Source organism: Nannospalax galili, unplaced genomic scaffold (assembly GCF_000622305.1).
Source record: "Nannospalax galili isolate Female #2095 unplaced genomic scaffold, S.galili_v1.0 scaffold139, whole genome shotgun sequence".
NCBI classification, from domain to species: domain Eukaryota; kingdom Metazoa; phylum Chordata; class Mammalia; order Rodentia; family Spalacidae; genus Nannospalax; species Nannospalax galili.
The window spans coordinates 8,365,573-8,392,558 of record NW_008345884.1 but is presented as its reverse complement, the minus strand read 5'-3'; the positions used below and the strand labels follow the sequence as shown (position 1 = coordinate 8,392,558).

At 40.4% G+C, this 26,986-nt stretch overlaps 2 protein-coding genes across 3 annotated transcripts in view; one reads left to right on the top strand and one right to left on the bottom strand.

The window, feature by feature from the left end:
• Hmgcs1 (3-hydroxy-3-methylglutaryl-CoA synthase 1) overlaps nucleotides 1–10,475 on the top strand; it is a 22,487-nt gene extending 12,012 nt beyond the window's left edge. For both annotated transcript variants that reach the window (XM_008842115.2, XM_008842116.2), the window contains 9 exons: nucleotides 515–972; nucleotides 1,390–1,515; nucleotides 2,284–2,448; nucleotides 4,720–4,885; nucleotides 5,577–5,747; nucleotides 6,632–6,738; nucleotides 7,328–7,453; nucleotides 7,665–7,828; nucleotides 8,726–10,475. In XM_008842115.2, the coding sequence (XP_008840337.1) occupies nucleotides 525–972; nucleotides 1,390–1,515; nucleotides 2,284–2,448; nucleotides 4,720–4,885; nucleotides 5,577–5,747; nucleotides 6,632–6,738; nucleotides 7,328–7,453; nucleotides 7,665–7,828; nucleotides 8,726–8,815 (1,563 nt within the window). In that variant the 5' untranslated portion in view covers nucleotides 515–524 and the 3' untranslated portion in view covers nucleotides 8,816–10,475. The remainder of the gene's footprint in view (nucleotides 1–514; nucleotides 973–1,389; nucleotides 1,516–2,283; nucleotides 2,449–4,719; nucleotides 4,886–5,576; nucleotides 5,748–6,631; nucleotides 6,739–7,327; nucleotides 7,454–7,664; nucleotides 7,829–8,725) is intronic.
• A 5,343-nt stretch (nucleotides 10,476–15,818) lies between these two features.
• The window catches only part of Nim1k (NIM1 serine/threonine protein kinase), a 68,419-nt gene continuing 57,251 nt past the window's right edge, over nucleotides 15,819–26,986 (bottom strand). The window contains exons 3-4 of the mRNA XM_008842114.1: nucleotides 18,442–18,710; nucleotides 15,819–16,701 (exon numbers count right to left, since the gene is read on the bottom strand). Of these exons, the coding sequence (XP_008840336.1) occupies nucleotides 15,952–16,701; nucleotides 18,442–18,710 (1,019 nt within the window). The 3' untranslated portion in view covers nucleotides 15,819–15,951. The remainder of the gene's footprint in view (nucleotides 16,702–18,441; nucleotides 18,711–26,986) is intronic.

Genomic DNA, 26,986 nt, shown 5'->3' with positions numbered 1-26,986 from the left:
ATACACACACCATATTACCTTTTTGAAGTTTTTTGGTCACTTCTTATTGAGCATCCAACATCAGCATATTAGAATACTCATGCTCATGATCTGATTCATAACCTAGTTCTCTTATTACTTGTCCCATGTATACACTGAGGCCTAGGTTTCAGTCCAATAGATTCATAAAACTCTATAGTTTCTTACAGTGTGTCTTTGTTTATTGAGAAGCAAAGGGCTAGGAATGTAGTTTAGTGGTGGAGCCCTCTGATAATTGTGTTTTATAATTTAAAAGAAACCCAGTTTTCAATAAAGTAGAAGTCTCTCTAAAAAGCCATAATTAAAAAAAAAAAAGTTCCATTCATGTAATTGCTACTTCACCTGTTTACAACTGATTGCCCTAAATGTGCTAAACTTAGAGAAACAATGGTAATCCAGCTGATTATCAAACTCTTACCATCTCATTTTATAGCCATAAGCTTGAAAGTCAACAGTTCAAGACCTAAAAACAATGTTTCTATTTTTCTTTGTAAAGCTCTTTCACCATGCCTGGGTCACTTCCTTTGAATACAGAAGCTTGCTGGCCAAAAGATGTGGGAATTGTTGCCCTTGAGATCTATTTTCCTTCTCAATATGTTGATCAAGCCGAGTTGGAAAAATATGATGGTGTAGATGCCGGAAAGTATACCATTGGCTTGGGCCAGGCCAGGATGGGCTTCTGCACAGATCGAGAAGACATCAATTCTCTTTGCCTGACTGTGGTTCAGAATCTGATGGAGAGAAATAGCCTTTCCTATGATTGCATTGGGCGGCTAGAAGTTGGAACAGAGACAATCATCGACAAGTCCAAATCAGTGAAGTCTAATTTGATGCAGCTGTTTGAGGAGTCTGGCAACACAGATATAGAAGGAATAGATACAACTAATGCTTGCTATGGAGGCACAGCTGCTGTCTTCAACGCTGTGAACTGGATTGAGTCCAGCTCTTGGGATGGTATGTAATATGTCTGTATTCCAAAGAACCAAAACCAGAACAATCCTTGAAGATTTATAGACCCAGTGGCTCTCTTTTTTTGCAAGATGTGGGGCATTGAACCCAGGATCTCATGCTAGAGAAGGGCTTTACTAATGAGCACTATTCCAGCCACTCTGAGCACTTTTTAATTAATGCTGTGTGCATAGTTACCTAGTTACACTGTTCACATACATCCAGAAAGATGACTATGACTTTGAGCTTGTATGAATTATTGTGTGTAAAAAAAAAAAGGATCTGTTTAAAATTTCGCCAGAATGTTTGTTTTTCATTTTCTTTACCAATGGGGGAAAACATGTTCTGGGGAAAATGTAACAGACTTGAATTTGTATGCATGATATTAATGATATTGATCATCTTGAAAAATAACTTTTTCAGGACGGTATGCACTGGTAGTTGCGGGAGATATTGCTATATATGCCACAGGAAATGCCAGACCTACAGGTGGAGTTGGAGCTGTGGCTCTGTTAATTGGGCCAAATGCTCCTTTAATTTTTGACCGAGGTGAGTATTTGAGAAAGCATTTTTTTTTTTAAATTGTATGCTAGGGATTGAACTTAGGGCCTCATGCATACTAGACATCACTCTACCCCGGAGTTACATCTCCAAACCCTTTATTTCCTTTTTAATTTGAGGCAGGGTGTCACCAAGGTACACAGGCTGGCCTTGCTCTCTCTTGGTAGCCCAGGCAGTCCTTGAATTGGTCCTTGAATTGTGATCCTCTTGTCCCAGCCTCCTATACCCTTGGAGTTACAGGTCTGTGATCCCAGGCCCAGAATATTTACTTACATTTGTTTAACTATTTTATTAACATTCTGAGATATTTGAATGTAGAAGTAGAAGCTAGCACTTGCCTAGTGTTCATTAGGTGCGCATTCTACCTACTAAGTGCTTTATGTGTATTGCCTTATCTGATATTTATCATAGAGTTTGGGGAGGAGGTGCTGTTATCCTCACTTTACAAAGGAGTAAAATGGGTTGAAGTAGAGTTGAAGTAATACCTTACAGTAGTAACTTGTCCCATGCCCCAACAAGTTTCATTTCTCCTCAGCAACTACTATCTCCTGGTTACATTTCTTTATGAAACTTGCATAAGAGGTTATTTACCAAAGGAGCCTTAGATCTGCATCGTTAGGCTTCATTTAAATTCCATTGGCTTCACCTTACACTTCTATATTGATTAGTCAAGGGAAGCCCTTAGTGCAGCATGTTGCTAAAATGTAAACATCAGAAGCAGAAATCTATTAAGGTCTTCTATTTGGGTTCTGAAAGGGCTTCGTGGAACACATATGCAGCATGCCTACGACTTTTACAAGCCTGATATGCTCTCCGAATACCCTATAGTAGATGGAAAACTCTCCATACAGTGCTACCTCAGTGCATTAGACCGCTGCTATTCTGTCTATCGCAAAAAGATCCGTGCTCAGTGGCAGAAAGGTAGGTTTTCATCTCTCACCCATTTTCCTATATTAGAGTTTGGTATCTAGAAGGGAGTACAATTAATGTGCTGGATGTCTTCAGCATGAAATGTCTTTGTGAATAATTTTCATTAATATCTTTTTACCGTCTCCTCCTTATCTGCTAAATGACATTTTTAACAGTTTCTGGGAATGTATAATTTCAGTAATGACATGAGCTTTGGAAATTTGATATCTTGTCAAAAAAACACATGTATTGATTTACCTTTGCAAAGAAATTTGAATCTTGTTACTTTTTTGAGAGAGTATCTTAACAAGGTGTAGTTTTCAACTATGATTCAGAAGAAATAAGGACAATGAATTTCTGAAATGATCCCTTCTCCCCCAATGATCTGTTGACCCTTAATCTCTGAATTTGTATTTGCTTTCTTAGTGTTATTTTTTTAACTTATTTTTTGTTTTTATTTTGTGTACGAGTGTATTGCCTGCATGTGTGTAAGTGCACCTGTGTTGTGCAGTGCCAGTGGAGATCAGAAGAAGGTGTCAGATTTCCCCTGGAACTGGTGCTATGGATGGTTATTAGCCACCATATTGGTGCCTGGAATTGAACCCAGGTCCTCTGCAAGAACAATCAGTGCTCTTAACCTCTGAGCCATCTCTCCAGCCCCTTTCTTAGTGTTATTAATCTCAGTGTTTAACTCTGAAAAAAGTTCTTACTGTATTATATTTTAGAAAAGAGCAATATTTTAACTATTACTATTATCACACATAGAATTACAGAAAGTACATCTTCCTTATTACAACTTTGCTTTCTAAAGATGAGAGGGTTAAAAATAATATTAATAAATATTAAGAAATGTAGAAGCTATGAACAGAAGCATTCTGGTGGTATATAACATGTACCATTTCATAGTTACATATTTATCAGTACCATGCTATTTATACTGTACTTAACAGTATATTATAAATGATATATTTAACAGTAGTGTTTCTTGAGACAGTGTCTCATTTTGTAACCTAGGCTGGCCTCAAACTCATGATTCTCTTGCCTTGGCCTACCAAGCACTAGGATTGCAGGTGTGCTCCACTATATCCAGCTTAGCAGTATGTTTTGAGAGGCCAGTGATGTTCTGACTTTTTTATTAGGACCCACAGAAGGTACACTCTACATTGTATATATGCTAAACAGAAGCAGAAGTGCCATGAAACGACCTACTCTGCAAATTATGCAGTTTGCAATTTTTTTCCCTTTACCTCCCCACTTTTAAAAAATACTGATCCTGGGGGCTGGAGAGATGGCTCAGAGGTTCCAGAGGATCCAGCAACCTCTTCTGTCCTCCGCAGGCATTGCACGACATGGGTGCACTTACATACATTCAGGCAAAACATGCACACACATAAAAAAATAATAAAATATTAAAAAAAAATACTGATCCTGACCCAACTGAATTGGTTACATTAAAAAAAAAATTGTCAAATTATGACTTTTAATTTGAAAGTCAATAGTGTGGTCATATGTACTGTTCCATGGTTGAATGTCTTATTTTAATACACATTTTTAACCTATAGAGAGATTTTATTATACAGGATAAACTCATTTTCATTCTTTTTTTTTTTTTTTTTTTGAGACAGGGTCTTCCTTTAGCTCCAGCTGTCCTGGAACTCACTATGTAGACCAGGCTGGCCTTGGTTCTGCCTGCCTCTGCCTCCCAAGTGCTGGGATTAAAGGCGTGCGCCACCACACCCATCTCTTTTTTTTAAAGATATATATATTTTTTATTTTTGAGAATTCCATACATAAGTATTGTATTTGCATTATTTCTCCAACTACTTCCATGTCTCCCCATCCCTTCTCAATTTCTTGTCCTCTTCATTGTTACATATACATACATTTATAAATATATGTATGTATGTGTACATATATATATAAATAATATGCATTGAGTCCATTTATTGGTGCTTGTGTGTACCTGTGTTTAGGGCTGCTCACTCAGGATTATATAGCCTCTCAGAGTGCTAGTCCTTGGAGAAAATTGATTTTCCCTCCCTCAGCATCCATTGATTTCCTGTAGGTCTTCATTTTGAAGTGGGACCAATGAAATTTCTCCTACCTACCTTGGCATGTCAACTGGTTTTGTTAGACTTCCATACTGTGGAGATTTCATTGGTGTAGTTTCCCTGTCACGTCTAGAATGCAGTAAATAAAGTTATAGAAACATCCTTGTCATTCTTAAATTGTAAAAATTCCATGACTTGTGAATTTCATAGTTTCTTTGGTCTTCTGTTTCAGAGGGAAATGATAAAGATTTTACCCTGAATGATTTTGGCTTCATGATCTTTCACTCACCATACTGTAAACTGGTTCAGAAATCTCTAGCTCGGATGTTCCTGAATGACTTTCTTAATGATCAGAACAGAGACAAAAATAGTATCTACAGTGGCCTGGAAGCCTTTGGGTAAGGGGAACTATTAAAAACTTTAATATATGTATTGCAAGCATATTTAGACCTAAAAAATGTAGCCACAAAGATGATAGAAGTAGTCTAATCTAGTCGTCTTATTAGTGAAGAAACTCACTCCATCAGAGCTGGTAGCTGGCTTACCTACACATTCATTAGTCATTTCTGCTTGAGATGTTCCAATACCACAGACACACCTGTGTTACTACAGCCCCGCTCAACTCTTCTCCCTTTTTCTCTGTAGTCTCTGTCCTCTGCACTCTGATAGTAATGAAGTCTAGTTCATCCTTTTCTCAGTTTTTAGACCTCTAGCATGCTGTGCATGTTCATTTCATCCTGGTTCTCCCTACCAATGCCTCATCTCCATTTGATGAACTTCTACTCAACTTTTCAAGGCTTACTTCCTATAATATCATGACTTTGTAAACTAAGAAGACATGACTATGAACTTGACGACGACTTACCATATTGTGTTTAATGGTGATAAAGCTTTAGTGATTCTATTACCCTGTCAGTATCAAGTTAACCTTTCCTTGATTATAACATCTTGAGGCAAAGAATGGTATAACTGTTAGCATCATCTATGACAAAATCTTACATACTCAAAGATTTGAGTATTACTTAGGACAACTAATCATAAAATGAAAACGTTTAAATACTATAAAATTGTCACTATAAATTCTTTCAGGGATGTTAAATTAGAAGATACTTACTTTGACAGAGATGTGGAAAAGGCATTTATGAAGGCTAGTTCTGAACTATTTAACCAGAAAACAAAGGCATCTTTGCTTGTATCAAATCAAAATGGAAATATGTATACATCTTCTGTGTATGGTTCCCTTGCTTCTGTTTTAGCACAGTAAGTATAAATTTCAGTTACTTAACTCCACTTTCCTGGTGCTAGATTTCTAAGACCAAATCCAGCATCACAGGCATGTTGATAGCTCACAATGACACTGTCTTCAGGCTCTCTTACCTGCTAATTTAAAGGATATTTCGGCTAAGGCTACAGTTCTTCTTCAAGTGTCTGTTAATATTACACAGGCTTTCCTAGCTATTATTTTTGTGGTTTTATTATTCTTGACTTACAATTGAACCACAAGTCTCTTTCTGACTTATTTTGTGCTTTAATAATTTTCACAAATTTCACCATTTCCAAAAAGTTGTAAACATTTTATTCTGTACATTATAATACTAAAACTTCAAGTTAGATTCTTACTACAGTATTAAAACTTTAAATTTTTAATTTATTATTTTATGTGTATGAGTATTTTGCCTGCATATATGTAAGTGCACCATGTGTATATAATGCCAGTGGTGGCCAGAGGATGGTATAGGATCCCCTGGAACTGGAGTTACAGATGTTTGTTAGTCGTTATGTGAGTGCTGGGAACCAAACCCTGGGTCCTCTGCAAGAGCAGCCAGTGCTCTTAACCTCTGAGCCATCTCTCCAGTGCCCAGTATTAAAACTGATTTAAGACAGATCTTTAAGAACTTTGAGTTAATCTAGGCAGGGTGATATACAGCTGTAATCCCAACATTTGGGAGGCTGAGACAGGAAGATTTGCTACTGAAAGTCCAGCCTGAGTTGTGTAGCCAGACCCTGCCTCAAAAAGCAAATCAATAACAACAACAACAAAATGCTTTCAAGTTAGAGCCCATGGTAACCTATAGGCCCTTTATATGGCTTCCCACACATCGTAGTAGGTATCTGTTAAGCTTGACCAATTTTCCTTCTCACAGGTATTCACCCCAGCAGTTGGCAGGGAAGAGGATTGGTGTATTCTCTTATGGTTCTGGTTTGGCTGCCACTCTGTACTCCCTTAAAGTTACACAAGATGCCACACCAGGTAAGTGCTGATTCTGGTAAGTGTGGACTCTCTCTGGCAGGGTTGGTTCAGCTGCTCAGATGATCTCATCTGCTTCATAGATCATTGCAGTGTTTTCAACTTCATTACTTCTTTTGTTGTAGATTTTTCCTCTCTGTCCTACAGATGTGCCTTGATGGATAAAGGGTGGACTAACTTTGTTTATTTATTTATTTGTTTATTTATTTTTTTGTTTGTTTTTGGCTTATAGTTTTGACTGTATTGAAGTTAACCTTCCCTAAGAAGGAACAAAAATATTGAGGAAAAAATTATAAAGTATAAGAAACTATACCATAGACAGGCTACAGAAAAGTTATTTACAGCTTTAAATTCCACCCTATTTCCTAACTTTTCTGCTAGCTGATGCCAAATAAATGTTTGGTCAGAGGTCACAGGAAGCTGTGTCGAGAAGATACTATTTTACCTTTTAGCTAAACAATGGCCAGTAGTTCTAAAGAGACAAAAAGTGATTTTTTACTTGGCAACATTGTATTAAGCTTCTTTTAATGCATTCTATTTTTAGTCCTTTATTATTTATTTATTTATTTTATTCCTTTATTTACTATTTTAGGGTCTGCTCTTGACAAAATAACAGCAAGTTTATGTGACCTTAAATCAAGGCTTGACTCGAGAACTTGTGTAGCACCTGATGTCTTTGCTGAAAACATGAAGCTCAGAGAAGACACTCATCACTTAGGTAAAGCACTAAATTGTTTGAATAAAAACCCCTGTTGGAGGGCTAAAATAATGCTAAACATAAAATGTGTAAGATAAAGATGTTAAGGCTTTGTTTAGTACTAACCTGGTGTCAGGGAAAGTTGTAGAGAGAGGAATAATCTTTGTTTCATATTATTGCCAGATTGGTCATTTATCATGAATAATTTTGATATCCTCTGCTTTCTCTTTAGCCAACTATATTCCTCAGTGTTCAATAGATTCACTCTTCGAAGGAACATGGTACCTGGTTAGAGTAGATGAAAAGCATAGAAGAACTTATGCCCGGCGTCCCTCTCCCAGCGATCATACTTTAGATGAAGGAGTAGGACTTGTACATTCAAACACAGCAACAGAGGTAAATAAGTCTCATTACATTGGTCTTGTTATTTGACAGGGTATATGAAGTTTCCACTCCCATATCTCAGGGTTTAGGATCCCTAGCTATGATGAAGGAGCTTAAAGGAATGTGAAGCAGAGCAAGGGCTCTAGGGGTTCAGAGTCCAGCTCTGTCATTTCAAGTTGTATAGGGTACATGTTAAATACTGAATTTTATTAAATTCTAGAACTTAAAGGAAGACTGGTATCTAAGAGAAGGCTCATTTGAGTCTTGTGGTTCGTTTGGTGAGCAGGATAGAGGAGGGTGTTGAGCCCCTCAAATCTCTCTCAGACCTTGTCAGAAATAACAATAACAGCTGTGACTTGAATTCCTATTACATGCTAGGCAGTTTACTGAAATTGTCTTATTTAATCCTTACAACAACCTTTTTGAGGCTTATAGACAGTACTAACTCCAAGATGAGGCCTCAAGAAGTATAGTTATTTACACAGGCTCTTAGCTAGTAATTAGTAAACCTGGTTTTAAACCAAGAACTTCAACCTTGAAGTTCTTAATTTTTTTCTGCTTATAGCTGCTTTTATAAGTGCATAATTTTACTTCTTGCTGTTATACCAATTACCAACCAGGTCGCAAGTCGAGGTAGTATTTGTAAATATAAGATGTTGTAACAAGTAAAGTCCTAAGAGGTTCTTCTCTCTCTCCCCCATCCCTTAACAAATGGATAATTGTATAGACAATTCACTGTAAAGTTAAGATTAAATATTTGGTTCTCTCCCTGGAAAACTGCATAAAATATGTGTGAGCATCAACCTCTTTAAAACTGTCCCTTATTAGTTTCTCTATAGAAATTTTAACTAGTCCCATGACTTGTAAAGAAGATGCACTTGTAAGATCCACCAATTCTTTTCCTTTTAGCATATTCCGAGCCCGGCTAAGAAAGTGCCAAGACTCCCTGCAACACCAGCAGAATCTGAAGCAGCTGTCATTAGTAATGGGGAACATTAAGCTACTCTGTGAGGTGTAAGACTTCAACATGGTTTGGGGTTGGGGTGGGGGTATGGGAACAGTTGGAGGAATGGGCTGTCTGGGGACAATTTTTAAAAATTACATGTTGCTTAAAATTTAAAGTGACTGACATGGAGCCTAGAAAACTATTGTGTTCTTGGAAAAGTCTCTTTGCTCAACTTGCTAACACACTTCCTGTTATGGTCTGGTCAATGCTAAATGTACTCAAATGATGTTAAGGGCTCTGTAAAGCTTTATACCTCCTCTCTGGCCACTTACATGCATGCAGTTTAGTTTTCAAACATGGTATGAATTGACTGCTTCTGTCGGAAAGTAAGCAGAGGTACTAGTCTCCAATTGAAAAGGTTGGTTTATTTTTATTTGTTTTTACACATAAGAGTTTTATACTTTGAACAAATAAAAAGTACCTGTGGCTTTGGAAAAACTTTTCTAGGTTGGGGAATGTGGGTTTTAAATGTGGCGCACACAAACCCTCTTTGAAAATGGCAAGACAAACGTTTCTTTTTTCCTTTCTAAGATTCATAAATTCTAAAGAGACAGAAAAGATGATAGTGGCATTGGTTTTGGGATCCAGGTGAGCTCTTGCTTTGAATCTCAGCCAGCAGTGAGAACAGTTAGTTAATCACCTCTGAACAGAGAGATGCTAGCATTGAACAGGCTTCTGTTACAGAAAACAGGGTTCATCAGGAAACTGTGGACATGGCTCTAGGGGTTGAGATTCTGGACAGTTCACAGTGGACGGTGCTCTACAGCACTGAGTCACCACTGCAACTGGTATGAGGGATCATGTTGCAGTCCTTACATTTGTTGGGCTTCCTTTTTGAAATTTAAAATAGGAAGGACAGGACAGGGCATTATGAGGTTACTTGTGCTTCAGTGTTACAAATCCAGTTTATAGACTGACAACATAAATTCATGGGATAAGAGGTCTTTGTGTATATTTGTGTTTTGTATTTTGTATCTATTCAATGAAAATAAGAAAATATAACCCAAGTTTTCACATAGTCTGAGCAGCCAAAAGGAACATTCGCTTCATGATCTGAAAGTAGAATTTATAACATTTTTCTTAAACTTTCACCTTAAAAACAATAACTATTAAATGAGATGAATAAGAAAATTGATTAGAAAGTTTTATAGGTGTTTTTGGTGCTGAACTATGACATGAGCCTTATAGACTGTAAAATAGAGATAGTTGGAACTAATGTACAGAACTAAATTTTTTAAACTTTATTTGCTGTTGAATTCTGTGAAGTTTCAGTTATCTAAAATAAACACACAAATATTGTAATGATTTAGATTGCAAGGTAATATGTAATGTAGCGTTTTGTAAAATATTCTTGTCAAATATTAACTAGTAGTATTTTTGATTTGTACAGTTATAATTTGTTAAAATGATTTCATTTTAACATCCACTGATGTAGATTAATAATGTAAGTTCCAATTTAAAGAACGGTGGGGAAATGGTGCATGTAATACTTTTGCAAGTATTGAGAGTTCTGTATGTTTTGCAAAGAGTAATTTAATGTTTGGGTGCCAAGAAGTGGGTTTTCTCAAAGCCTGGTGACACTGGCACAGAGCATTAACCATACACCTTATTAATGGTGAGGTGAATAACTTTGAATAAAGTTTTAAACAAGTATTTCAGACATTTGAGCATTCTTTTCTAATATTTTATTTATTTTATTTTATGCGTATGCGTGTATTGCCTGCATATAGGTAAGTGAACCTGTGTCATGAAATGCCTGCGGAGGACAGAAGAGGCTCTCGGTTCCCCTGGAACTAGAGTTAGGACAGTTGTTAGCTACCATGTGGGTGCTGGGATTTGAACCTGGGTCTTCTGCAAGAACAACCAGTGTTCTTAGCCGCTGAACCATCTCTCCACACTCTGAGTGTTCTTTTCCTTTCTGAGCTAATCATTCAGGCATGAAGTCATCAGTTCTTCACCCCTTACTTCTGGAAACGTTGGGAAGCTTCACATAAGCAAGGCCCTCTGCCTTTGCTGCAAATAAAATGTATCTAGTATGTGGTCTTTTCTTAAAGGGGCTATTTATCTAGTATGAAAGATGAATATTATCATCAGTATTCGTTGTATTGAAAATCAAACTCAGTCTTCAGGATGTTAGTCAAGCACTGTACCCCTGAGCTATGTCTCACTGGAAGGATTTATACTGATAATTAATTCTTAGATTGTGTAGAAAGAAGTATATCCCCCGAGCAGGATGATATATGTATTATGTGTAAACTTCTTCTATAAACATTAGGCTGAGTTACTGTTCTTTTAAAAAGAAGAAAACCAAGACATTAGTTTTCCAATTATGGAAAAGGGTTTTGTGGCCAGTATAGAACTTGCTTTTACACTAAGAACTGCCAGCCTAAAAGCCCCATGTTACTGGTGATCCTAGTTTTTTTGTAGAGGAGTCTTGCACTGGCAGTAGTGTTGGAATAGATAACTCGAGTTTTGTCACCCCTTTTAAGATTCTATAAATTGGGAAACATCAGATTATTTTCTAGTATGGGTCATTCATGTTAATTTTGTGTCTGGATTCAATATGTATTAATTGTTTCATTTTCTGGGCCAGTATCCTAGACCTCTGATCAGGTAAAATAAAAATAAATCTTTAGAAAAGGATTTTTTTTTAATGTGTATCAGTATAAAGTGTGCATTTATGTAAGTGCACCCATGTCATGCAGTTCCCACTGAGGTCAGACGAGTGCATTGGATTCCCTTGGACCTGGAGTTACGGACAGTTGTTAGCCACCATATGGATGCTGGGAATCGAACCTAGGACCTCTGCAAAAGCAGCTGAGACATCTCTCCAGTCCCTTTAAAAAAGGATTTTTAAAAATTATGTTTTTAAAAATTTTTATTGAATTCTTGTAATTTTGATATACAATATAGTTTGGTGATATTTAGATCCCCTTCCCTGCCTGTACCTCTTTCCACTGTCCCCTCTATACATATTATACATACATATATGCATACATATATACATATACATGTCTCTCTCTCTCTCTCTCTCTCTCTCTATATATATATATATATATACATATATATATATATATATATATATTATATGGTCTATAGAGTCTGATTTGTGTCCCCAAATGTCCTTCAGTGTGGGTCCATCCACTGGGCCTACCAAGAGTCCCATCCAGTAAGACACTGTCTCCCCCTCCCAACATCCATCAATTGTCAAAAGATCCATGTAGCCAAAGCTGGCCTTTAATTCCTGATTCCCCTGCCCCAACTGAAAAGTGTTGGGATTACAGGCATGTGCTACCATCCCCAGCAGAAATTATTTGATTTTAACATAAAAGTGAACCCTTCATGTTTTTAAAGAACTCTCAAGTCCCAGGTTCCTCTATTTTTATTTTATGTGCATGAGTGTTTTGCCTGCATGTATGTAAGTGTACTATGTGCATGCAATGCCCTTGGAGGCCAGAAGATGGCAGTGAGTTGCCTGGAATTGGAGTTACAGGAGGTTGATAGCTACCATGGTGCTGAGAATTGAATCCAGATCCTCTGGAAGAGCAGCCAGTAAGCCATCGCTCCAGCCCCCCCCCCACCTTTTATTCCTTAATTAGTAGTAGGAAAAGGTAGCTGACCTGATATTTTTCTCCAATGTCATTTCTATTATGGCAGTAATTTGATGCTGAAGATTATAAATACAAGTCACTAGATTTATAGGGTGCAGTTTGCTTTTTTAAAAGTGATTCGTGGATTGCTGTATTAGGATTAAGTACTTTTCCCCCTGTGTGTCAAATTTATTATTGAGGCTTGCAGAATCCTGTGGTATCTTGTCCCCACACACTTCATACTCACCAGTTCTTATTCAAACTGTAACAGACACCTTGAGCTCCCTGCCCCCATGAGAAGAGGCTAGCCACCCCTCTACCCCCTCCCCCCAGATGAAAGGATTGGTGCACCTAGAACACCTATGTGATGTTGGCATCAGGGTTGTGGAAACACAGCATATAGGGTCAACATTCACTACTGAGACTTGTCATCTACGTGTAGGTGTGGGAAGAAGGCCAAGCATTGGGTCTCTGGTACTTGAATAAGATGGGGGCCCTGAGATAAGAACTGCATTTGGCCAGCTTTTATTGCCTACTTAGGAAACCTAGAAAACAACAAAATGATAGGCCCAAGTCAGTCAACTATCAAAGGCACACAGAAAGCCAGAGAGCCTTTAAGGGATCCCAATCTGCTACAGAAGGAGACTACAACAGGCCCTAGATTTCATTTTAAGGTTAGGGAATGCTGGGTCACCAGCATTCTCCTTTATGAAAATTGGGGCTTGATGGGTCAGGAATTAAGAGGGACCTGGAGACCCAAGTTAGCCCAGTGAGCAAGTCTGGAAGGTTGCAAAACAGGTTATCTCCCACAGACTGGCAGGATCAACTCCTTGTCCAGAGACTCTACCAAGGCTTCAAAGGCAGATGTCTACGTGACACTTGCCTCCTCCAGATCCTCTCCTCATACTCTCATTGTTCTCCAAACCAAGACCACGGTGAAGTTTCATCAAAGCACAAGTGGAGAAATGCAGCCCCATCTGTGTAGAAATAGAATAGACGCTAAAGGAAGTACAGGAGCTGCGTAATACACACTGTCAAATCAGGCAAGTGGGCAAGTGGGTTTTGACAGGTGAGTCAGAAGTGGAGGTGGAGGGAAGAGTATAAGGCAGGTTATAGGCCTTCATCATAGGAACACTTACCTATGACTTGGAGAGAGGGACACCCAAGTTGGGCTTAGTATTCTAAGTGGCTATGGAAGTTTGGACTGTGACAAGCAGTAAATGAGGAAGCAATGGTGGAACTGCCTTGGCACGGTATTGTAATACCAAGAAACTCTAGGAAATGTGGATGTTTGCACTCATTATGTGAGACCGAACAACCACTTGTACTCCTTAAAAGGATAGTGCCTTCACTAAGGTCATACAAATGTGCCTCAACACTGGAAGCAACCCGTGCAACTAGAACATGGAGCATTTATGAAAATTAGGGCTTCATAAGGCATCGGAAGTACTACCTTCAGGGATGCTGTGCTGTTCTCCAGGAGTCAGCATGCGTGCTTTAACAACTGCTTTCATATGTCCTCTAGTGTTTAAATTCACTGGTATGGGAACCAGTGGTTGGAAGTAGGATAGACCCATTTCACCATCACAATCAGTAACTCACTTGAGGGTTTTATATTCTTTCCAACAACCTAGGTTTAACTAGATGAATATTTGGGGTTCCCAAAAGGCAAGGGGATGCTTTCACTGGGGCCCCCAATAAAGGCTCTTGTGATTTGGAAACTGTGACTATCATTATTTGGGCTGCCCATGCCGGTGGACAAGCAGGCAAAGAAGGAAGTATTATAAAGGTTATTAACCTGAAGTATCATAAGGAGCTGAAGAAGAATATGTCGGGAACCCAAAAGATAAACACTGCTGTGTCACTTTGGGGCCTCGTGAAGGTAGTGAGCAGGCAATAACAGCAAGTCCAGCCTAAGAAGGATAAGGAAGCTAAGGTCTCTGATCCTTTCATAATGATGGTTTTTAAGAAGCTACCCATCTAGACCAGCTGAAATGCTGGCCAAAGTTGAAGGAAATCTAGGATGGGCAATGAAAGAGGAAGGTAGCAGTTCAGGTATAGCCTCAGGACCAGCTGTAGTAATGACTAGCTCAGAGAACCTCAAAGCCTGGCTCTAACTAACAGCATCACCTGGAAACTTCTCAGAAACATGCAAGCTCTTGCCAACCCCAGTCAGGTAAACAGCGCTCCAGGTAATCCTGATGGCTAGTGCTTGAGGACCATTATTATAGCTCCTATAACCTGCTGTGCTGAATCCTTCCAGGTATCATCCCTTTCAAAGACTATTCAGAGTGATCTGAGTGAAGTGGGCTGTGTTGGACAGCTTCTGTCTGCCACTTCAGGTCCTTCCTGTCACATTGCTTCCTCCAGCCACTGATGCAGTGACCATGCCATGCAAGTTTTGATCAGCTCATGCAGGTCTTGTTTGCAGTACACTGTCTTAGGCCAATGCTGTAACCTCTTGCTCCAAAGCTTCTTTGATACAAAGGCCTATGAAGCATAGGGAACCTACACTCAGCATAATCTGGAAATGCAGGGCAGATGACACCACTGGCTACCCTTGTCCAATGGTGAACAGGCACTGATAAATCCTTCCCCTTTCACATCTTGGGCAGACCCTTGAGATGTGATGAATAAAACTCTTCCAAGGATCCTACAGGACTAAATGCCAACCAGACTAAATACCACTGGCCAACTTGGTAATGTGTCTTTGTATTGGCTGTCATTGTTTCCTCTGTCCTTCACCCCTGTGCTGTGGGATCATTTCTCAATTAAACTACATGAAAGCCCTTGTCTTAGGCTGGGTTTGGAGGACTCTAGTTTCTAGCCCTAGCTGTTGGGCATGCTCTCTGAATTTTCCAAGTCACCTTGCTATTCCTTTGGGTCTCACACTGTGGCCCTCCTTAAAGATATAATCCAAAGTGACAAGCTTCTAGCATCAGATAGCCTTATTTGGAGTCTACAAAGCAACTACCACTATTTGATATTAATATATATATATATATATATATATTTGTTAGTGAGTGTCTGTGTCCTATACTAAAGTAGTCTACACAGGAGAGAAGTGCCTGGCCTGTCTTACACTTCACTGTTTCCTCAGCACCTTAAACAGTGCCTGGCACATAGCTCTGAATAAATATTTCTTTTTTGTGGGTTTTGTTGTTGTTGCTCTTGTCTTTCTGAGACAGGGTCTTCTTGTAACCACAGCTGGCCCAGAACTCGAATGTAGACCTGGATTGCTTTGATCTTGCAGAGATCCACCGGCCTCTGTCTCCCGAGTGCTGGGATTAAAGGCGTGTACCACCACACCTGATTTGAATAAATATTTCCTGATTAAATAAATGAATGCTGGAGTTTGACTAGAAGGCAAAAATCCCAGATCAAGCCAAAATTGAGGCTAATAGACTTTTGAGGGAAAAATGCATATCTCAAATTTAAATTTATTTAAAAATTACAAAATGTCTCCATCCAAGTTTTCCACAAGAAAAGTTAAAAGCAGCAACTTTGATCGTGGTTAGTTACCAGCAGTCTGATGTAATTTATAAAATTGAACAAAATTTGGATGTGTGTCTTATGCCTCTGTAGACACGAGACCCTTTCTTTAGGTCCCTTTCTTTGGGGTCTGGTAGTATCACTATGGGCACACTTTCTGAAGCCTTTTTCCTTTGTACTCGGTGTAAAATGATTCTATAGACCCCAGTGATTGAGCTTCGAGCATCTCTCCCTTGGTTATTGCGAATATGCTCTTCTGTAATACCCAAATGTTCTAAAGTGCTTTTCACCTCATTTTCTTCTTCTTTGAGAGTGCTGGTTTCTGACAAGTGTTTAGGATCCAGTTGGAAAGGTTCCAGAGGGGTGGGGTATGGCACCCCTCGCATCCACTCATTATTCATGATGTAGTTGATCCCATACCTCTCTGTGGGCACAGGCTGAAGAACTCCTCGGATGAGCCTGTGGCAGGGCTCTGACACATGTGGGGGTATGGTGTAGGTGCCTTCAAGGATGCTTCTCTTCAATTTGGCCACAGTCTCTGCCCGAAATGGCATCGTACCAGTCACCATGAAATACAAAAGCACCCCCAAGGCCCATATATCCACATAAACACCGATGTAGTGTTCATCTCGGAAAAGTTCAGGTGCTGCGTAGGGAGGAGACCCACAGAAGGTGTTCAGCATTTCGCCTTTTTTACTTACAGTGCTGAATCCAAAATCACCCACCTTCACACAAGTGCTACTAGTATAGAATACATTTTCTGCTTTCAGATCTCTGTGAATAATTTGGTTTTCATGCTGTGAAGAAGACACAGGGGGAAAAGTCAATTTTGAAGTAAAATGCGAAAATAAAAAAAGTTGAAAAATTATTTGTTCAAAATTTCCAGCTATACGAAAAATGAAAACAAAAGTATCCATTGCTCTGCGAAAGGTGTGGGTGGTGATGAAGCAATTATAGAAATTCAGGGGAAATCAACTTAAATCATGTTAGCAAATTCTGCCGTAACCTTGAGAGTCGTGTAATGCCTATACACTTCCAAATAGGCCAAAGTTTTGAGTACTCTCAGGGGTGAGGACTGGAGTCTATTCCACACACAAACTCAGGAATTAGTGCCAGAAATAAGACCTAGATCTTATGCAACTGCATATTCAGAAATGCAATCAAATTATATGCTTTGGTTTTTGAGGTCTTACGTGGTTTTCCTGAGTCATCTCTTTTGGGACCGAGAGCAGGAAGTCTTGAGGCCTGCTCCAATCTCCTAGCCATGCTCCGTGGGGTGGACTCTTACTTTTATACGATTCAGCAAAAAGAGGAGGTTGCATTAGGCAAGTTTCTTGCAACAGATTCTATGAGTTGTGAGTGCATGTCCCTTCCTGCCCTTCCACTCTCAATTCAGGCAACAGTCTAGAAACTTTAACCTATTATTCAGTCCCAAGGGCTTAGGTAATTGTTCAGGGTTATTTGTCTCCATGGGCCCTTAGCTTAAGAATCCAGGCTTTGTAAGCTGGACCTGGTCAGTTCTATCAGTGTGTGATTGTAAATGGCACTTCTTCATAAAATGAGTTATGCTGACACTTGCCTCATAAGGCTGATGTGAGAACTATATGTGATACTATGTTGCTGTGCTCAGCATGATCCTTGCACAGTAAGATCCAGATCAGTAAGATCTGGATCTATGACTGCCATTCACTTTTCAGAGACTAGACTACAGGTAGAAGTGGCTGGGAATAGGGCTCCTGAGGACTCACACCTGAACTCTCCTGCTGGAGTTTCTACTGTTCTATTTAATTACTGGCAGTTAAGTAGGCAAGTCATGCTCCTCCTGTGTGCCCAGCAATAGGGCTGGCACTAGCAAGCACACAAAGCAGTCAGCTCTTGAAGAACATAGGTAGTGTGGGTCACAGAATGCAGCCTTATCTAAAGAAATAAAAACTAAAGAATTACTTAAGTATTAATATGTGGGGCACAGGCAAGAAGAGCTAGGGAAAGCTCGCTGAAGGCAAGAAAGTATTGGTGTTAGGTGGCCTGAGACTCGTACAATTTTCAGACAGGGAAACGGAGAAAGAAGAGGAGGGTAGAAGGGGAGGGAGAGGGAAAGGCAGGAAGGAGAGGGAGACAGTGGGAAAAAAAGAGAGAAAACTGAGCTGGTCATGTCATGATGTGTGGATAGGATGACTGTGAGACATGAGGTAAAGGATCCTAACTAGGGTTAGAAAGGCAGAGCCAAGAAGCAGTGAGTAGCTGCCTATCTGGGCAGAACATGAGACTGGAGAAATGAGTGTGGCCAGTGAGGGGGAAATGTTCGTCTAGCTGCTCTGGGTGGGTCCTACCAACTTCTGGAGAAACCAGGAGGCTGCTGTATGGTGAGATCTGTGGATGTTGCTTTGGAGGCAGGGACCATGGTGCCAGCCAGACTTCTGACTCTTAAAGAAGGACCAGCTGTTTGCTATTGCAAAACTCAAGTCCTGTATGATAATTATGGGATGGTAAACCAAAGCCCCATGTTCCCTAGGCAAGTGGAGTGGGAAACTGCTTACCATGTGCTTCACGGCAGACACAATCTGGGAGAAGATGAGCTTGCTCTCGGGTTCAGAGAGCTTCCCCTCGGTGCTAATTTTTCCAAAGAGCTCCCCGCCCCCTGCATACTCCATCACCAAGTGGAGCTTGGATAGGGTCTCCACCACTTCGTAGAGGCGGATGACATTGGGATGGTGCAGTTTTTCCATGCTGGAGATTTCCCGGGACAGAAGCCTTTGGGTTTTCTGGTCTAACTTGGTTTTGTCTAAAATCTTGATGGCCACCTTTTCTGTGGAGGGAAAAAGAAAGGTCAAAGAAGTTCCAGAATTATATATATAAATAATTTTATTTTTTGAGACAGGGTCTCCTGTAGCCCTAGCTGGCCTGGAACTTGCCATGTAGACCAGGCTGGACTGAATCTAGATCTGCCTGTCTCTGCCTCCCAAGTGCTGGGATTAAAGGCATGTGCCACTATGCCCATCATTTCCAGATTTTTTTGTTCAAAAATAGGTGTTTGGGACTGGAAGGGTTCCAGGTGGGCTCCTTCATTGTATTAGATTCATAGGTTCAATGGTTCCAAAATGCATAGAATTTGTCAGTGGGAATGAAAAAGCAATTCTCAAGTTCAATATCAGTGTCTATACACAGGTTTGGGTGCCAACTTCTACCTCCCAAGGGGAGTTCTCAGTTGTAATCTTCATCTGGTTTTCCACATAAAGTCAAGGCTCCTTTGTCTAGCCCAGAGAGCACTTCCTGATCAGAACTGGCCTGTCTCTTCAGGGTCAGTGTTGGTGATTCCTGCCCTCTGTCTCCAGCTTCCCCCTTTAGTCTGTTTGGTGTTCCCTGAAACAACAAATCTTCATGCCTAGTACCATTGCTTTATCCAGATACTTTGATTACTCCACTCCTGTTCTTTGTTCCATTCACTGCTGGTAATTCACTGCAAGGCTAGCCTCACAACTGACTTACCCAGGAAGTCTTCTAGGACACCCAGGCACTGGGTGTTCACAGCTCTAGTGTACTGCACTCTCAGCCCAGGAGCCTATAATCATTACCCTCCCTACCCTCCCCACTCTTCCTGCATGGACTAGATTTTATTTGACTTCATCAGTGCCTGACATATAATAAAGTTCCTGACACAGGAGTACTCCATGTCTGTGGAGTGTCGATGAAAGCAGGATGAACCTATGGGTGTGCTGCCAGAGAGAGGATTAAACCTTCTGGATGGGAATAATGTGTTGAAACCTTAAAGATGGTCAATACTTTGACCCAACCACTTCACCTTTAGCAGTTAATCTTAAATACCTGAAACATGTACAGGGGTGCGTGTGCACCTGAGAACAAGTCACCAACCAGAGACAGAAGTGAAGTTCATCTATGTTTATAATGGTATAATCAAAATAATGGCTTATTGACATGAAAAGATGTTAAATAAGTAAGATGTAAGGAAAAACACAAATACTCATCTGCACAGAAAAAAATATGACAGACCAGGAGCGGTGGCACACACTTTTGATCCCAGCACTCAGGAGGCAGAGCAGGCGGAGCTCTGTCAGTTCGAGGCCAGCCTGGTCTACATGGAGAGTTCTGGGTCAGCTGGGGCTATAGGGAGGCCCTGTCTCAAAAAGACAAAGAAAGAAAAAGAAAAGGAAAAATATGGCAAGATATTTCATTAGATGTTTAGAAGAGTCCTCCTCTATTTTTTTATTTTTTGAGAAAAGGTCTCCTGTATCCCAGGATGGCCTTGAACTTACTATCTGATCAATCTTGAACTTTTTCTGATTCTCCTGCCTCCATCTTTCAAATGCCAAGATTACAGGCATGCACTACTACACCTAGTTTATGCAGTGTTGTATATCGAATCCAGGGCTTTGTGCATGATGTGAGCACTTTGCCAACTACAGTACATCCCCAGCCCTAGAAGAGTTGTTTTCTAATTGGGGAATCACAGATAGTTTTCCTCTAGATTTTGTTTTCCTTACTAGTATTTCTACTTTTTCTACAATAAATATAGATCATGTGATAAAATGGTTACCATTAAAAAAAATGAATCTCGACTCCATGATAAAACATCATTTTGTTGTTCTCCAAGCTGGGCCAGACTGTCTACAATGAAAGAAGTTACCTGGCAGGTAACAGAAAAATGGACCACAGAGTAGCCTTTGACCTTCTTGCACCATCACTGTTTCTGAGAACTTTGGCTTAGTGTCAGTGGCATGAAAATAGATGCTACCAGCTCCAAACAGTGTTATTGGCATGCTGAAGGTCAGTTCAGCTGTCTGAAATGGATAGAGGCAGGGTTTCCTGGTGTCTGGTGTGTGCCCTCTGTTGGAAGCAGCACTGAGCAGCAAGGAAGCAAACCACAAAACAGGAGTGCCCCAGTTTGACAGGCTCTGCAGGCTATCAGCCCAGCAAATGGACTTCACCCATTATACAGGCTTTTTTCTTCCTTAGTCACACATTTTATCCTTTCAGGGGTTAGCATTAATTGCCTTTAGCTATTTACCTGAACCAAAGTTTTGTGCGTTCTGTTAGGTAACTTATTGCAAAAGTTAGAATTCCACCCTTCAGTCTCATAGCCCCTGTAGGAGGTTTTCTGTTAGATTCTCCCCCTCCTTGCCTCGAACTTCTGTGATGGTGCTGATCTTCTTTGCTGCCTCACCTCTACAATTGTGAGTGTCCAACAATAGGTGGTGGTGATCTCAAACCCTTTACTACAACCCTGTCCTCCCCTCCACTCATTTTCATGGTTTTAGCAAAGGCTTCCCTTCTAGGCCAGGCCTAGAGCAGGGCAGGACAAGGACTGTGAGAGCAAGTGCTTGAGATAGGGAAATTGACCAAGTAGGCTAGACCAGACCGCTAATGTGCTCCAAGGATCCTCCTGCTCCTCCTCCTACCTCACTATGACTGGTATTACAAATATGTACCACGAGCTCATTTTCCACATGAATTCTGGGGAATCCAAACTCAGGTCCTCGCACTTGCAAGGCAAACGCTTTCCCAACTGAGCCATTTCCCCATTCCTCACATCTACTCTTTTAACACATTCGGGTAGTATATACTATAGACTGAGAAAGGCAAATGAGAAAGGCAGTGAGAAAGACAAATACTGTTCTTACATGTAGACCGGTGAGAAAGACTTTGAAAACAGCCCTTTGATCTGTGTGGTTGATATTGGGAAGGGATATAAATAAAAAATGGAATGGCCTCTTGAGTGAGAACACAAGTTGTGACCAGGAAATAATGGGAGAGGTGCATGTGCTGGCCTAGGCAAGACCTAACATTCATGCTAAGAATGTGAAAGGACCCCGCTATGACGGAGATGTAGAGTGATGAATAGTGACTGCCATATTAGCCAGGTGTGCTAGGTAGGTAACCCATAGCCTTGGAGGCCAGTTGAAGGAATGCTACCTTAGGAAACCCAGAAGTTTTATGGAGAGTGTCATAATCTGCCTCCAACTGTGGAAAGTAGTGATCTGGCTGCAATGTGAAAAGTTCAGGGGAGTAGCCAGCCAGCAAGTAGGGCAGGGGTTATTACAACCAAGGGAGGACTGTCTTAATGGTGAGGATTTCAGCTGTTAAGATGCCCTTTCCCCATGTCTGATAATTTGACTTAATGGGCAACACACTCTTTCAAGCCAGATGTGCAAACTGGAATGTCCCTAGAGGGTAGGAATGGGGGCAAAGCAACAGTGAGACCGTGGGGACTGTGGGGTTCTGAGTTATGCCTGCCCTGAAGCAGAGGGACAGCACTGCATCCCAACTCCAGATGACCATTACAAGACCTCATGTTTTTTAATCTTCTGTTTTTTCTTTTTCACTTTTTTAAAAAAACTCTTTTTGAGATAGGGTCTCCCTGTAGTCCCAGCTGGCCTGGAACTTGCTGTGTAGACCAGGCTGGCCTGGAACTCATAGAGATCCCAGGTGCAGGGATTAAAGGCATACACCACCATGCCTGGCTTGCTTCTTTTTTTTATGCTTTTAAAGGAGACTCTCGTGTGTGTGTGTGTGTGTGTGTGTGTGTGTGTGTGTGTGTATGTGTGTGTGTGTGTGTGGCAGGGGTGGAGAGGCATGCATGGATGTGTGCCTACAGAGACCAAAAGAGGGCATTGGATCCTCTGGAGCTAGAGTTGCAGACAGTTGTGAGCCAACAGACATGGAGTGCTGGGAACCAAACTCCAGTCCTCTACAAGAGCAGCAAGCACTCTTAACCATGGGCCATCTCTCTCCAGTCCCTGATTTCTATTTTTCAAGAGAAGCCAGATATCTGAAATTTTATGTAAAAGCTTCCAAATATTAAGTATTGGCAACGAATGCAAAGTTTTAATCCCAGATTAGACAAAGCAAAATACACCTACAGGATCAAGGGGGGAGGGGTGGGAGCGGATATGAAAACTTAGAATGAGTATTGTGTGGAGAAAGTGACCCTGAGAGGAGCTGAGACAGCCCTTCTAGACACACAGCTGGCCTGAATCAACCTTATCCGAAGAGCAGGGATTTCAGGGTAGACAGCAGGTCCTGCCTCTCTTTGCACTGTTCCCCTGTAAGGGTTCCTTAGAGACCAAGGTCAACAGGAATGCACAGGACCAAGATGACGTATGCTGGGTCAGAAAGTAGGACAGAGGATGAAGGGCAAAGGAGGGATCTGGAGGGTTGGTCCAGTGGGCATGGGGGTAAAGTGCTTGTTCAAGGGGGCTACAAAATGGAAAACCCCTTAATATAGGGGTTGAAGAAGTCTTAGAGCTTAATTAGAGGAAAGTAGAGGTAAGGTGATGAGAGGTTCCAGAAGCAGTGACGTGTAGGAGAAAAGATCTTGAAGCAGAGAAAGTCCTGATACCTTCGGAGAGTTGTGTTCAAGCTATTCTAATTGTTCTTCTTCGTCAATAAAACATTCTTTGGCATGATAATATATGTCCATTTATTTATGAATTATATGTATGTACTACTAATATATACATTTAAATATGTATAGTTACAGAAATTAACTATGGAAAGCACTGACTTTGTGGACTTAAAAGAAGAGAGCAGGCTGCCACTTGGGAATTAAGGAAGACTGAAGCTCGGATGGGTGTGTAGGGTTAGCCAGGGCCATAGTTCACATTTGGAAACTCACATCAATGTTGTAAGCAGGGCTAAACGATCAGGCTTGGATCTTCTGAAAGATCACTTCTGGCTGCAGTGGGAGGAGTCATGTAAAGTGTGACTAAAGAAGACAGATGACAGTATTTTAATCCAGGTAGTAAAGGATGAGATATTTAGGGGATAAAATTGATAAATCTTGGTGTTTAACTGTTAGGGCAAGTTGAGAAAGAGGCCAAGGTTTCTCGGTTGAACAACTACATATTTCTACCAAAAGCCTTGTGCTTGAATGTTGATAGCGATTATTATGATCTGAATTTGTTCCCCTAATCTGTATGTTGGGAACTTAATCCCCAATGCAACAATATTGGGAGGTGGGGTCTTTGGGGGGGGTGTTAAGACATGAGGGCTCTGCCTTATAAATGGATTAATGCTTGTTGTTATGAGGGCTTGCAGGAGCAGGTTTGCTCTCCCTTGCCCTTCTTCTCTACCCTCCATCTTAGGGGAAGCAGGAGTGCCCTGAGCAGATGCCAGTGCCTTGATCTTGGGCTGTCCAGCCTCCAGATCTGTGAAAAATTAATTTCTTTTCTTTGTAAGTTACTCAGTCTTGACTATTATGTTATAATAGCATAAAGCAGATGAAAACAACATTATTCATTATCTATACCCACATCATCAACAGTAGAATGGGTAAACTGTGGCACATGCTAGACTTAAGCTACATAAACTAATAATGTACAAATATTTGAATTAAATAAAACCAAGAAGTACATATTGTATGAATCCATTTATATAAAGTTTTACTCAGACAAAGGCAACGGCTATCTGCCTAGGGATCTACTTCTGGCAAAGCCCAGTCAATACAATGGGGAGGCTGCTCAGATAAGTGTGTGTGTACCATGCATCACCAGAGGAGTGATTGTAGAAAGAGGTCTAAAGACATCAGATAATAAAAGAGGGGAAGAGAGGGCCTGTAAGGTACTGAAAATATCTTCTTTCTTCATTTTAGTGATAGTTACATGGATGTGTTTACTTTAGAAAATTCATTGAAATATTTATATTTCCACACTTTTTTTCATTAATGTGTATTAAACATTGAAATAATCACAAGAAGCCTTTCTTAACCCACTCCACTTCCAGCCTCAAACCAAGGAAACAAGGTAAGGCGCCAACATCATCTGCTTCACAGAATAATGGATGTGTGATAGGTGTGTTCAAACCTGTGCTCTTAGGGATGGCTGAGCAGTTAAGACTGTGTACTACTCTTACAGAGGACAAGGGTTCACTTCCCGGCTCACAACCTTCTATAATGCCAGTTCCAGGGGATCCAATGCCCCTGGCCTTCATAAACTCACATAGGCACACATACATACACATAAATTCAAAAATACAGAAGTTTTCCTTTAACTGCAGCCTTGGGACTGGAGACATGGCTCAGCAGTTAAAGAGCACTTACTGCTCTTCCAGAGGACCAGGTTTGGTTCCCAGAATCCACATTGCAGCTAACAACTGTTTGTAACTACAGTTCCAGTGGATCCAACCCCCTTTCTGGCCTCCACAGGCACTGCACACGTGGTGCACTCACATGCAAGCAGGCAAGACACTCAGAAAAAATATTGTTATTTAACTGACAAATTATACATAGCAGATCAAGAAATATATGTCTAGGTAAGGTTTATCTGAGAACAATTGGTCTTTGCCCAAGATTTATCTACAGGGCACACAGTAATTAAAAGTACCGGATTGGTGGAACTAACCTTCTTGGATGTTTAACAGACATACTTTGAGGCCTATACTAATTTGGTCAGAGGGACATAAAAGACAGTTTTTGCTCCTTGCCCTCCTAGGTCGACTAGTTCCAGGGGACTATGAGCATCTCTCAAAATGTCCTGTAATGGTGGTGGGTCACCTGTCCTCTTGATCAAGGAGGCCGAGCAGCACCCACCAGATGGACTTAAACCAGTGTCCAGTCTACAAAGAGGAGGGTCAACACAGAGGAATCACTTCCTCCATGCTTCCAAGTGAAGCCAACCATGGTTGAGCAGGACCTTTGAGTTATTTTCACATAGGCAGAACTGGTAAAAGAAAGGAGCCAGGTGCTCCTCCCAAGTCCATGTAACCCCTGAGGAACAGATCCTCAAATGACCTTAACAGTAAAAGTAAATTGGTTTATCGGGGCCAACTGTATGGCCTTAAACATCCAAAAGGAAAGTATAACCAAAGATTAAAGGGGTTCAATATAATTTCTTAAGAGTCTATATGCATAGATAAAGGCTACATAACAAGCAACAATGCCAGATAGGAGATACCTTTTGAGTTGTTGGCCAGGGTGACCAAAAGGATTCCCAAATAGTAACCCAGCATAGAACTGGGAAAATTAACAGCAGATCCTAATCTTATCTAAAGGAGTATTGACAACTGATTCCTGCTAGATGAGGAACAGCTGACCCTCCTAAAACAAAGACCTCTAGATAGGCTGATTAGATTCACCAGAAGGGCAAGTAGCGGGGAACGGCTGGGGTGCCGACAACACAGCAGAGAGTAGCAGCGATGTCAGAGTATAAGGGCTCTAGTCGGGGGAGGGAGGCTATGGGAGGGTGCCATCTGGGAAGTGGGTGTATAGTCAAATAAGATGGTTTGGAATGTTCTATGTGATACACACACACATTAAAAAAATCAACAAATTTTTAAACATGTATTATATTTGAGGAGGAAGCATGGAAATTTACATCATGTTAATGAGTAGAGGTGATAAACATTACCATTGAAATCTACCCAATGACTTCATAGACATACACAGGTGCCAAATATCCAAGTGCAACCGATTATGACTAGCAATAATCAGATATATACAGATTAGAGATGCAAGCCCCAACATCTCAGTGTTAGTAACAAAAACAATGAGTCTGTCTGCAAGGAACAATAGATTCTAAAATGAAATGGAGATCTTTTTTAAAGGTTAAAAACTCATTCAATTTTATGTCTTACAGGGTTTGTACTGAGCTCAATATTGTATAACTGTATTAATTCAACTGTGAAGCTAAAAATTTGCAGCCAATTTTGAAAGAGATGCATCTTTGCTCTGGAAATTGCTATTGAATATGTTAATGCTGTAATGAAATGCTTCTTCTAATCATGTGGTTATTAAATAAAACATTACCATTGAAATCTACCTGATGACTTTATAGCCATGCTCAGATACCAAGTAGCTCAAAAAGTGATTGTCACTAGCAATAATCAGATATATAGAGATTAGAAATGCATGTGCAAACATCTTAATGTCAATTGCATTGAAAATGAATTTTTCTGTGTATGAAAATGTGTATTTTAATAATGAAATGGAGTTAGTTTTTAAAGGTTAAAACCTCATTCAATTTTATGTCTTATAGATTGGGTTTATACTGAGTTCAATGTTGTATAACTGTATTAATTCAACTGTGAACCTAAAAATTTACAGCCACTTTTGAAAGAGATGTATCCTTGCTC